This window comes from Heterodontus francisci, chromosome 6 (genome assembly GCF_036365525.1).
Source record: "Heterodontus francisci isolate sHetFra1 chromosome 6, sHetFra1.hap1, whole genome shotgun sequence".
Taxonomy (NCBI): Eukaryota; Metazoa; Chordata; class Chondrichthyes; order Heterodontiformes; family Heterodontidae; genus Heterodontus; species Heterodontus francisci.
Genome location: NC_090376.1, coordinates 43,208,014 through 43,219,797, shown reverse-complemented (window position 1 = coordinate 43,219,797; position 11,784 = coordinate 43,208,014). Strand labels below are relative to the sequence as shown.

The window sequence follows — 11,784 nt, the reverse complement described above, 5'->3', positions numbered from 1 at the left end:
TGCTGGGGGAGGCGGGGGGCTCTCTGTGGGCCATGGGGGTTCCCATAGAGGGACACCCCGGAACCCACTGGGAGGCTGCCAGGTTTCACCTGGCAGGCTCCTCACGTCGTGGCAGGCCCTCCTGACATAGGCAGAAATGTCTGTTGCAGTGGAAAGTGGCCCTTAATTGGCCACTTAAGTGGCTCAATTAGCTGCCAGGTAGGCAGCTTAACCACCATGTTTCCTACTGCTGATAATATTGCATGACGATGGGAAGACGTTGGGCTCCCTTACCAATGCCTCCTCCCTATATTTTGCCAGTCCTCCCGCCTCCCAGCCTGCTGTCAATGGGCAAGAAAAATTCAGCCCTACATCACAGGATACATCTTATGGCGCAAAAGTCCTAGGAAATCAGTCACTTATGTCATTGCTGACTCCACACCAAAATTTCTTGGGGCTTTTGTGTTGTTTCCCTCACCAAAACAGTTAATTATCTTGGTCAGTCCCCCATAATATCAATGGCAATCAAGAATTTGCACTTCTTCCCACTACCCTCCTCCTGCCTTTATTCAAGCTGCTCCTGGTGACTCTTGCCTTCCTTGCTGCTACAACTCATCCTCCAACCCCAATGGCCGACCTACTGGACCATCCATCATGGCAAACCGTTTTGTAGGCAGACAAAAACAGTGCAGCACCAGCAAGATCTTCTTCTCAGCAGTCCAAATTGTTGCCCCAGTCAGAAAACAGACCAAAAATACACCCAAATATTAACCAGCAGTAAGTAGTGGATAAGCCCTCTAAAATGCACTGCTGAAAGGTTCTTCCTTACCATTAGCACAAGTTGTTGTGTTTATTTCGTGGCAAGTCCACTGCTGGGGCACCCCCATATCAGAAAAGGAGCCTACAAGCGTGAGACCCAAATCTGAATATTTTATTAATTGTTTTATATAGTTCTGATGTGCGTTGGAAGATGACAGAGCTACTCAATCCAACATGGTGAATAGCACACTTCCAGCTTAAAATTAGCATTATACCCTGCCCTTAGGATGCTTAGGCTCCGAATAAAAGTTGAGTATGTTCATCTTTAATTGCTGTCACCCACAAGGCAAGAAAACTTAACATGAGCATTGTTTAAAAATACTGCAGTCTAGCAATGTCTTAGCTTTCAGGAGGAAGGGGTGGGGATAAAAGATCCTCCTTGCACCATGACTTCATTGTTACAAAAAAAATGCAAAATATATTTTACATGGTTTTATTAATCTATAAGCAATTAACATAGCATTTTCTGCCCCAAATTGATACAGGGTTAAATAGGTAAAGAGTTCAATACACAAGTAACACACATCAATATCACATTCTCATGAGCATTGATTATAACAACACATTATCTTATTTTTGTAGGTCACACTTATTGAATATGCATTAATCATACAAAAGGCTTCTAAAGTTGAATTTATGATTATGAAGTAAAAATGTTTTTGAAGTTACCATTAGTTACTTGTTAAGGTGCCATACACTGTAAACTTGAAAATAAATGTTTTATGGTCTGAATAGTGTTTATGCTTGTACATGTCCAAAAATTATTCATGATTTTGTAGTTTAATTGTCCATATTATGAACAAGGAGTAATGTGAAAACAAGAAATGTTTTAAATTTGCAGAATAAGGTTCTTTCTTGTGAACTTCTTAAAAATGAGTAAAGCAGAAACATGATTTTACACGAGTTAATTGGTTTGAGGAAGTGGAAAGAGTTCAGCAAGTTTTGTGGAACTTAACAAAGAGGTTACATTTTATTACTTCAGAACTCTCGATTGAGAGACATTGGCCGGAATTTTACAGTGGGCAGACGGGAGCTGGACTCCGACGTAAATGTCGGTGACGAACCCGCTTCTGCCTAGCCCGGGAATCTGTCCCATATTTATCGGGTCCCCGGGCTTTAATTGTCCCGAGGCAGGACTTCCACCCACTTGAGGGAGGAGGTCCCGCCTCAGTGAGCTGCCAGCCAATCAGTGGGCCGGCAGCTCTTAGTCTCAGCAGCACCACCGGGAGCGGTGGCCACTGTTGGGGCTACGGCCCAACTGACGCCATGGACCCGAGAGAGTGGCTAAGTTTGGGTTGCCTCACCAGGGGGATTGGTCGTGCCCTGGTGAGGCTAGGGTGGTCGTTCGGGGGGAGGGGGCGTCTTGGATCCCAGGGGTGGCCCTCAGTCGGGCACCCTGTGCCTGACTACCATGCCCCCACCTCGGGGCGCGGAAAGGCCGGCAGCTATCACTGGCGGCCTTTCACGTCCCCAGCACATCCGCTTGCCATGGGTAAAATACCCGCGGAGACGGGCGAGGGCCCTTAAGTGGCCGTTAAGTGGCCACTTAAGGGTCTTGATTGGTCTCGGGAGGGCAGGCCATTTCCCACCCCCTGCCTGACCTCTGTAAACTTGTCCGGAGGCGGAATCGGGGCGGGTAGGCCTCCTGGAGCCTGCCACTCAATTTTACGCCACCCCCAAGCCACCATCTGATCCGCTGGGGCATCGTAAAATTCTGGCCATTACCTCAGTGCAGTGATAAAGGTTCTCTTATCTCAAAAAAAACCTCTTGAATTTTACATGTAGTATCAAAGGAACAGCACAGAACAGAACAGATGGGTTTATCCTGCAGTACACAAGTACTCAAGAGCAAATGGTGTGTTTATGCTAAAACTTTATAAAACAATAGCTCGGCCCCAGCGGAATATTGCATCCAATTCAGGGCACCACACTGTAGGAAGGAGGTGAAGACTTTGGAGTGGTTCAGAATTGATTTATTAGAATGGTTCCAGGAATGAAGGATTAGAGTTACATGGATAGACTGGAGAAGCTAGAACTAACCTTCTCAGAGCAGAGAAGGACAAGAGAAGATTTGATAGAGGTGTTTAAAATCATGAAGGGTTTAAATAGAGTACATAAAGAGAAACCATTTCCAATGGCCAGAGGGAAGAAGAGGCAACACAAGGGAAAACTATTTTATGCAACGAGTGGTTAGGATTTGGAATGCACAATCTGATAGTGGAAGCAGATTTCATAGTAGCCTTCAATTATTTATCCAATTCCCTTCTGAAGGAGAAAAAAATTGTAGGGATATGGCAGAAGAGCAGGGGAGTGGGACTAACCAGACTGCTGTTTGAAAGCACCAGCGCAGTCTTGATGAACCAAATGGCCTCCTTCTGTGTTGTACTATTCTATGATTCTCAGGTCTGAATAGTGCTGCGTTGGGGTCTGAAAGCATTTACATCTTTACAAAAATAAAAAGTATTGCACTAAAGTTTTAACTGTCTAAGCCAATGATAGCTGGACTGGCAGGTAAGCAGCCAAACACCTGACCAATGTTCCTTGTAAAATTTTGTTGTGCATAGCCAGTTTTTTCAATGAGTGGAACCTTTAATTTTTTTGCGCAGCATTTCACAGATGACAAGGCGCTCACGGTCTTCCAGGCTGCTGCACAGCCATACACATGAACAGCTTAGTAGAAACATTGCATCTGACACTGAAAGGCATCATAAGCATTCTTGTGAAAATTATTCTTTGTGACAACTGTCTTATCTAGAAATGAGTAGCCATATTGCAAATTCATAACTATATATTACTGTGGTTAGTGATATATATTCAAAAACGTGACACATTAAGCATTTTATGGTTGGAAATTATCTATAGAAATACTTGCCTGTACATAACACCTCAAAGAATGACCAATTAATCTATTTTTGTTGTATTGGTTGAGGGCAGAATGTGCGCCAGAAAACCAGAACCCAATCTTAAAGTGCTGTTGGATCTTTAATGTCCATCTAATTTGGCAGATAGTGGGCTGGATATTAGCCCAGAGGCACGTTCAGTATGGAGTGCAGCTGCTTTGAGTTCAGGAAACCCAGAAGTATGAGTTCCCCAAACATTCTAGTGTTTAACTGAAAGATGTCTTTAAATTCTTTTCTATCAGTTGCATTGGCTGGTTACATTGATACATGAAGGGGACTCCACTGTGTTAAGAGTTAAAGGACATGTGGAGACAGAGTAGACAGAGCTTTGCTCTGTATCTAACTGTATTACACACGACCAGAGAGTGGTTCATGTTGACAATGGCTGCCTGAAATGGGACTGTGTTCCTTTATTAACATGATGGGCAAGGAAATACATGTATATACTTGGATTTTCAGACTAAGGTCCAGTACTACGTGCTGAGGGACGCACTAAAGCTTGGGGCAGCCGCGGCAAAGGCTCAATGGGGAAAGACCACAGTGTAAGGTCCCCCCACCAAGCTGAACTGAGGGGCTGGATCCATGGGAAACCCCTCGAACTGCATCGGGAAAATTTTCATTTGCTGTAAAATGTAAAAATGTAATTGGCATGACAAATATGAAATGGAAGGGTTGTGAGGCAACTCATGATTGTAATGAAGCAAACGGACCTCCTTTGCACTGTTTGAATTTTTTGACTTGATGCTGTTTTAAACTGTTTGGGAATGTATTTTTTTTTTTTTTTACAGATTTTTATGAATAAAGTATATTTTGGAAATAAAAAAAAATACTTAGATTTTCAGAATTCTTTTGACGGATGCACATTGCTGATTAATGGGTGAGTTAAAGAGGAACAGGACAAGAATTAAGGGGTGGCATCAATTGGCTTATTGATTCAATTATTAATTGGCATTGGCTTAAAACAGAAAAGAGAGTAGGAATAAATAGGAACCTTTGAACTTGAAAGAGGTTACAAGTGTTGGGACTATTGCTATTTTTAACTATTTATTAATGACTTGACAAGGGTATAATACGTAAAACTTTGAGTTTGGAAACAATATCAAATAGGAGGCAGAACAAATAGCGAAGGACATTGCAACCAGATTATGAAGGATTTATCTTTTAGATTAATGGCCCAATTGATGGCAGATACAATTCAATGTTAACAAATCACACTTGCAAAGATGTGTGTGTGAAATTTTGGAGCAATTTGTTCATTTAAAATCTCATTCCATCGCAGAAAATTGAAATTTCAGCCCCTGGGCTTCAATTAATGCAGATGTGGATCGTTTTCTGCTGTAGGACTGAGTTAAAACTACAAAAATTAAGTTGACGTCGAACCCACCAGAGAGAGAGAGAGAGCGAGCTTTCAATCCTATCAGTCAGGACAGTGAAAGAGTAGTATTCTAAGATTCTGCACCACCCAGTCCTCCTAACAAGAACTTAATGCAGAAAATTTCTTCACACCTATATAAAAATGGGCAAAACAGTTCTGGTTTCAGATTTTCAGCATCTGCAGTGATTTGCTTGTTGCCCACATTTTATCATGGGCCGGGATTTTACGTTGGGGGGCTGGGATTTTACGTTGGGCGGACGGGAGCAGGCCACATAAAAGTCGGTGGTGGACCCACTTTCGCCGCGTCTGGGGACCGGTTCCGTATTTTACAGGTTCCCAGACTATAACTGTCCCTCAAGCAGGTGGAAGCCCTGCCTCATTGAGCTGCCAGCCAATCGGCGGGCTGGCAGCTCTTAGTCCCAGCAGCGCCAACGGGAGCGATGGCCATTGCTGGGACTGCAGCCCAGTGGAAGATCGAAGAGGACATGGAGCCGGGAGGAAAGGGAAGTTTTGGTTGCCTTGCTGCGGGACAGGCCCGGCGAAGCAAGGGTGGTCGGTTGGAAGGGGAAGGGGGGTTGTGTTGGGTGTTGGGCGTGATTGGCGTTGCGGGGGCGGCCCTCCATCGGATACCCTGTGCTCGGTGATCAGGGCACCCTCCGGGACAATCAACAGCCGCCTGGGTTTTCCACGCAGCTTCTCACAGGTCTTGGATGCCCGCTTGCCATGCGTAAAAATCCTTGAATGGCCTGGGGCGGGTGGGCCGTTTCTTGCCCCTGCTGCCCTACATAAAGCCCAACACCATCCCGCTCGCTGAAGTTGCGTAAAATTCCGGCCTTGGTGTCTCAGGAAGTTCATGAGCTCTGTGAAAGGGTTAATTACTTAATGAATCAGAAATGCCTATCTGATACTGATGGTATTGTTCCAACCATCAGTTTTTTTTAACTGCATATGGAACTGTGCAAACATCCGATACCATGAATAAACAGATACATTAGCTCATAATGAGGCTTTGAAAGTGGCCAAACAAGATAATTTCATTACAATCATAAGTGAAAGCTTGTGTTAAAAACTAACTGCACTCTTCATTGATGATCAGTCCAGCGTAATCTTCTTCTTGAGGTTTCCACCACAGCAAGAAGCTGAAAGAACAGATAACATAAGAACATACAGTTCGTCAGTAAAACAATTTCATAATATCACACAAAATGTGGAAATTAGAAATAATGGGGTAGAGTTTCTGCTTTGAGTACAATTGTTGTTCCAGCACAAATTGCATCCATTTTGTAAAGTGTTTTTTTCTCCCCGATTGTCCACTGCAGCTTATTTGCATATCAGCAAACCCAAAATCTGCATGAACTAGCATAATAGTGCAGCATTTTAAAATGTAATTTTTTTAAAAATGAGCATTTATCACAGTTCAATCCACCACCGAAGAGTAGCCCAATTTTAAATTACTGAAAATTACTTTTTCAAAAAATACAAATTATTTTCTAATTAAATTGGGGTAGTGAGTTCCTTAGTAAATTTTTAAGAATTATTCAAACAATTTTCAAAATGTACCTAGTAGTGTCCTTGGGCCTAAAAGTTCGAACTTATTTTTTGTAGCCTCCTTGAAGGCCTACAAACAGGCACAATTAGTGGATACTCCCAATGTTGATTAATTCAACCTAGGGTTATAGCCAGTTTTGGGATTGGGACTGACTTCTAGTGCAATGTTTTAAAAAACTAGCACAAAAGATCGCAGGACCTCAGGTTGCGTTGAATACAATTTGCGCTTAAAATTCCTTGAACTTTTGAACTGGTTACTCTGATATCAGAAGAATTTCACCAAAAAGAATAGTGCAATTAAAAAAAAACTCCAGGCTACTGTTTTTTAGAGGCACATACTTCAGCCAAGATGTTTTATATATGCATCTTTTGAAGAAGACTTTCTGCTTCAATCCTACCAACCAATCAATATCCTTGACATTCCCAGTACCAGTCTCTCAATCTGCAAGGCAGACCATTCTGCAAAGCACATGTTCCCTAGTCAACATAAATGAAATTGTAGAGAAAAACAGCAAATACAAAACAGACCTATCTTTTTGTTTGCAAGCACCTTTTTCATGTCAACGACTGCTTTAACATTCACTCCCTGGAGCGGCACACATGGCGACAGTGTGTACTATCCACAGGATGCATTGCAGCAACACTTTTTTTTCCCCAAAATTATAATTTATTCATAAAAATGCATTACAAAACAGTTCAAAACAGCACCAAGTTGACATTCCAAAAAGTGCAAAGGAAATCAGTTTTCTTTGATAGAGGAGTGAGTTGCCTCACAACCCTTCCATTCCACTTTACATGCCATGTACATTTTACTGTAAACCCATATTTGGTGTATACAGCCCGAGGAGTTTCCTATGGATCCAGCCCCTCAGTTCACTTTGGTGGGAGGACCTTACACAGTGGTCTTTCCCCATTGAGCCTTTGCAGCGGCTGCCCCAAGCTTTAGTGCATCCCTCAGCACTTAGTCCTGGACCTTGGAATGTGCCAGTCTGCAACACCCGGTTGTGGACAACTCTTTTCGCTGGAAGACCAGCAAGTTTCGGGCAGACCAAAGAGCATCTTTCACCGAATTGATGTCCTCCAGCAGCAGTTGATGTTTATCTCAGTGTGCATCCTTGGGAACAGCCCATAGAGCACAGACTCCTGTGTTACAGAGCTGCTTGGGATGAACCTCAACAAACACCACTGCAGCTCTTTCCACACCATCTGCAGCTCCTCCCAAGCCCCTGACTTCCACCACCTAGAAGGGCAAAGGCTGCAGGTGCATGGGAACACTACCACCTTTAAGTCACGTAGCACCTTGATTGGGACATATATCTCTGCTCCTTCATTGTCACTGGGTCAAAATCCTGGAACTCGGGCCCCCACCTTGAATAATTTCCATGTGGTAGAAAGTGGTCAAGGCCAGGTTGGAACTCAGGCATGGAACTGCAACAGCCTGAGGCAGGGCCATCTAGTGCCCATACTGATGAAGGTCCTGAGCCACTGTAATCCTAGAAATCCTTCACAGAAACTCAGGTGCTAGCTACCTCAAAGGGTGCAGATACAGGGATAGCAATTCATAAAAGCAGTAAAGCACTGCTACACTACAAAGACTATAATACAGAATAATTTTATTTTATACTCATTTTCGGGATGTGGATATTGCTGACAAAGCTGACATTTATTGCCCATTCCTAGATCCCCACGAAAAGATGATGGGTAATCCTTCTTTAACCAGTACACCAGCCACACTTAAAAATGAGATGCCAACCTGGTGAAGCGACAACACAGGACTACAACCATGTTATACAGTAGATCCCACAACCAACGATCAGATCAAAGCTCTGCAGTCATGCCACGTCCAGCCATGAATGATGAACAATTAAACAACTAATGGGAGGAGGAGGGTTAACGAACATTCCCATCCTCAATGATGGTGGAGCCCAGCACATCAGTGCAAAAGACAAGACTGAAGTCTCTGCAACCACATTCAGCCAAAAGTGCTGAATGGATGATCCATCTCAGCCTTCTCCTGATGTCACAGCATCACAGATGCCAGTCTTCAACCAATTCAATTCACTGTGATATCAAGAAATGGCAGAAGACACTGGATACAGCAAATGTCAAGGACCCTGACAACATCCCAGCAGTAGTACTGAAACTCCAGAACTTCACCCCCCAGCCAAGCTGTTCCAGAACAGCAGGAGGCAGTGGCGTAGTGGTATTGTCACTGGACTAGTAACCCAGAGACCCAGGGTATTGCTCTTGGGACATGGGTTCAAATCCCACCACAGCAGAAGGTGGAACTTGAATTCAATTAATAAATCTGGAATTAAAAAGCTAGTCTAATGATGGCCATGAAACCATTGTCGATTGTTGTAAAAACCCATCTGGTTCACTAATGTCCTTTAGGGAAGGAAATCTGCTGTCCTTACCTGGTCTGGCCTACATGTGACTGCAGATCCACAGCAATGTGGTTGACTCTTACATGCCCTCTGAAATGGCCTAGTAAGCCACTCAGTTAGGGCAATTAGGGATGGGCAATAAATGCTGGCCTGGCCAGCGACACCCACATCCCATGAATGAAATAAAAAAAAAAGAACAGCTATAACACTGGCAACTACCTGACAATGGGGAAAATTGCCCTTGGAATATCCTGTCAATAAAAAGCAGGACAAATCCAATCCAGCCAATTACTGCCACCTCAGATACTGAAGCAGCCCATGCCCATATGCAGCAAGACCTGGACAACATGCAGGCTTGGGCTGATAACTGGCAAGTAACATTCGCGTGTCACAAGTGCCAGGCAATGACCATCTCCAACAACAGAGAATCTAACCATCTCCCCTTGATGTTCAATGGCATTACCATTGCTGAATTCCCCACTATCAACATCCTGGGGGTCATCATTGACCAGAAACTGAACTGGACCAGGCACATAAATGCTGTGGCTACAAGAGCAGGTTAGAGGCTGGGAATTCTGCGGTAACTCACCTCCGGACTCCCCAATGCCTGTCTACCCACTGCAAGGTACAACTCAGCAGTGTGATGGAATACTCTCCACTTGCCTGGATGGGTGCAGCTCCAACAACACTCAAGAATCTCGACACCGTCCAGCAGAAAGCAGCCGGCTTGATCTGTTTCCCAATATTCACTCCCTTCACCACCAGTGGACAGCGGCAGCAGTGTATAACAACTACAAGATGCACTGCAGCAACTCACCAAGGCTCCTTTGACAGCACCTTCCAAACCTGTGACCTCTACCACCTAGAAGGACAAGGGCAGCTGATGCATAGGAACACCACCACCTGCAAGTTCCCCTCAAGTCACACACCATCCAGGCTTGGAACTATATCACTGTTCCTTCACTGTCACTCCATCTCTAACAGCACTATGGGTGTACCTACACTACATGGACTTCAGTGGGTCAAGGAGGCAGATCACCACTGTCACATCTCAGGCTGAAATGAATCACACTTGAAGTCACAGATCTAACTTTAACAAAGATTTAACAAGTGTTTAATAAAAAGACTTCTGTAGAGTTCTGTTCACTGTGCTGCATAGCCTATCTGAACTTACAACAACCCCCAGGTCAGGCACTTTCCTCAAAGAACAAAGTTACTTTCAGTTTCCCTTCCAAGTACCATATATCCTCTAATACTCAAGCCCTCATATACAAATCATGTCATTCCTCCCTTATCAGACTAAAACATGTCCATGATTTTTTTTAAACATAATCACAACGCAAAATCTTCATATCGCTTTGGTGGTCTCCTCTCGTACCATGGTCTTCCTGTTGTCTAAGGAACTCTGGTCACAACATTAGGATTAGGAAGTGTTGTTGGCCCCTCTGGAACTAATGTTTGTCCCTCTGGATAGCAAACTGTCCTCCTGCAACAGCATCACTGGCTTGCTCATCTGAATTGCTGAATGTTAGCTTCGCCTCAGCTCCTACATCTGGTTCATCTGCTGTTATGTCTTTGTCACCATGATACTTTTCAATGCATGAAGAATTTCTGTCATATAGTACTCCTTCTGGCGACTACACAGAATATTTCCCTAATATAATAATAAAAGCAACACAATTTCTCTTCTTGACAATAACAGTGTGCGGCTTGGGATAAAATGGTCTATCCATCTTACTCGGACTCTCCCGTACCAGCAATACCTCATCACCTCGCATCATATCAGACTGTCTAGCTCTCCTTCTGTGGTCTGCATAAAACTTTGCAGCACCCTTTTCTCACTGTCATGATCTCGAACCTCCTGATCTACTCTAATGTCCCTCAGCTCTGATATCTTGGTGCGTATTTTGCAAGTTACAACTCAGTTGGGCTCTTTCCCATCACTGTGCGTATAGTTGCTCTTTACATGGCCACATATGACACCAACACCTGCTTACAGTCTTTATCCTCAGCTTGAGCAATCCTCATCCGTTTCTCAAAGGATTGGTTTTGTCTTTCCACTTCCCCATTTGTCTGTGGCCATTTAGGTGTTACTCTGTGATACTGAATACCTGTGACTTGCATATCATCTGCAAAGGTCTGTGAAATGAATTGTGGTCCATTGTCTGAATACAAAGTGAATGGTAGACCAAGCCTTGCAAATATTTCAGTCAATGCAAACTCCGTTTTCTCTGCCACTGTAGACTTCATTACCACATACTCAGAATAACGGCTGTAATAGTCAAACACTAGTATGGACTCTCCTGATGGAAATGGGCCTAAGAAGTCAACTGCTACATCCTCCCATGGTCCAGTCGGTAACAGTGTGCTGCGTACTGGTTTAGTTTAGTTTAGAGATACTACCACATCCCCACCTGTCCCTATATTTCCCTACCACCTACCTATACTAGGGGCAATTTATAAAGGCCAATTAACCTATCAACCAGCAAGTCTTTGGCATGTGGGAGGAAACCGGAGCACCCGGAGGAAACCCACGCGGACACAGGGAGAACTTGCAAACTCCACACAGGCAGTACCCAGAATTGAACCCGGGTCGCTGGAGCTGTGAGGCTGTGATGCTAACCACTGCGCCGCCCCGTTCTGGTGGATTGGGTCTACTGACAAGTTGAAATCCATGATATGTTTTGACAAACTGCTCCACATCTTTCTCCATCCCCGGTCACCATACTTTGGTTCAGAGGTTTTGCTTAGTGCTAACCACTCCCAAGTGACCCTC

General features: G+C 44.0%; 1 protein-coding gene across 2 annotated transcripts in view; it reads right to left on the bottom strand.

Annotated features, from left to right (window-relative positions):
- Window positions 1-1,217: 1,217 nt before the first annotated feature.
- Window positions 1,218-11,784, bottom strand: part of LOC137371270 (lysosomal proton-coupled steroid conjugate and bile acid symporter SLC46A3-like) — a 43,019-nt gene continuing 32,452 nt past the window's right edge. For both annotated transcript variants that reach the window (XM_068033543.1, XM_068033541.1), the window contains exon 6: window positions 1,218-6,212. In XM_068033543.1, the coding sequence (XP_067889644.1) occupies window positions 6,143-6,212 (70 nt within the window). In that variant the 3' untranslated portion in view covers window positions 1,218-6,142. The remainder of the gene's footprint in view (window positions 6,213-11,784) is intronic.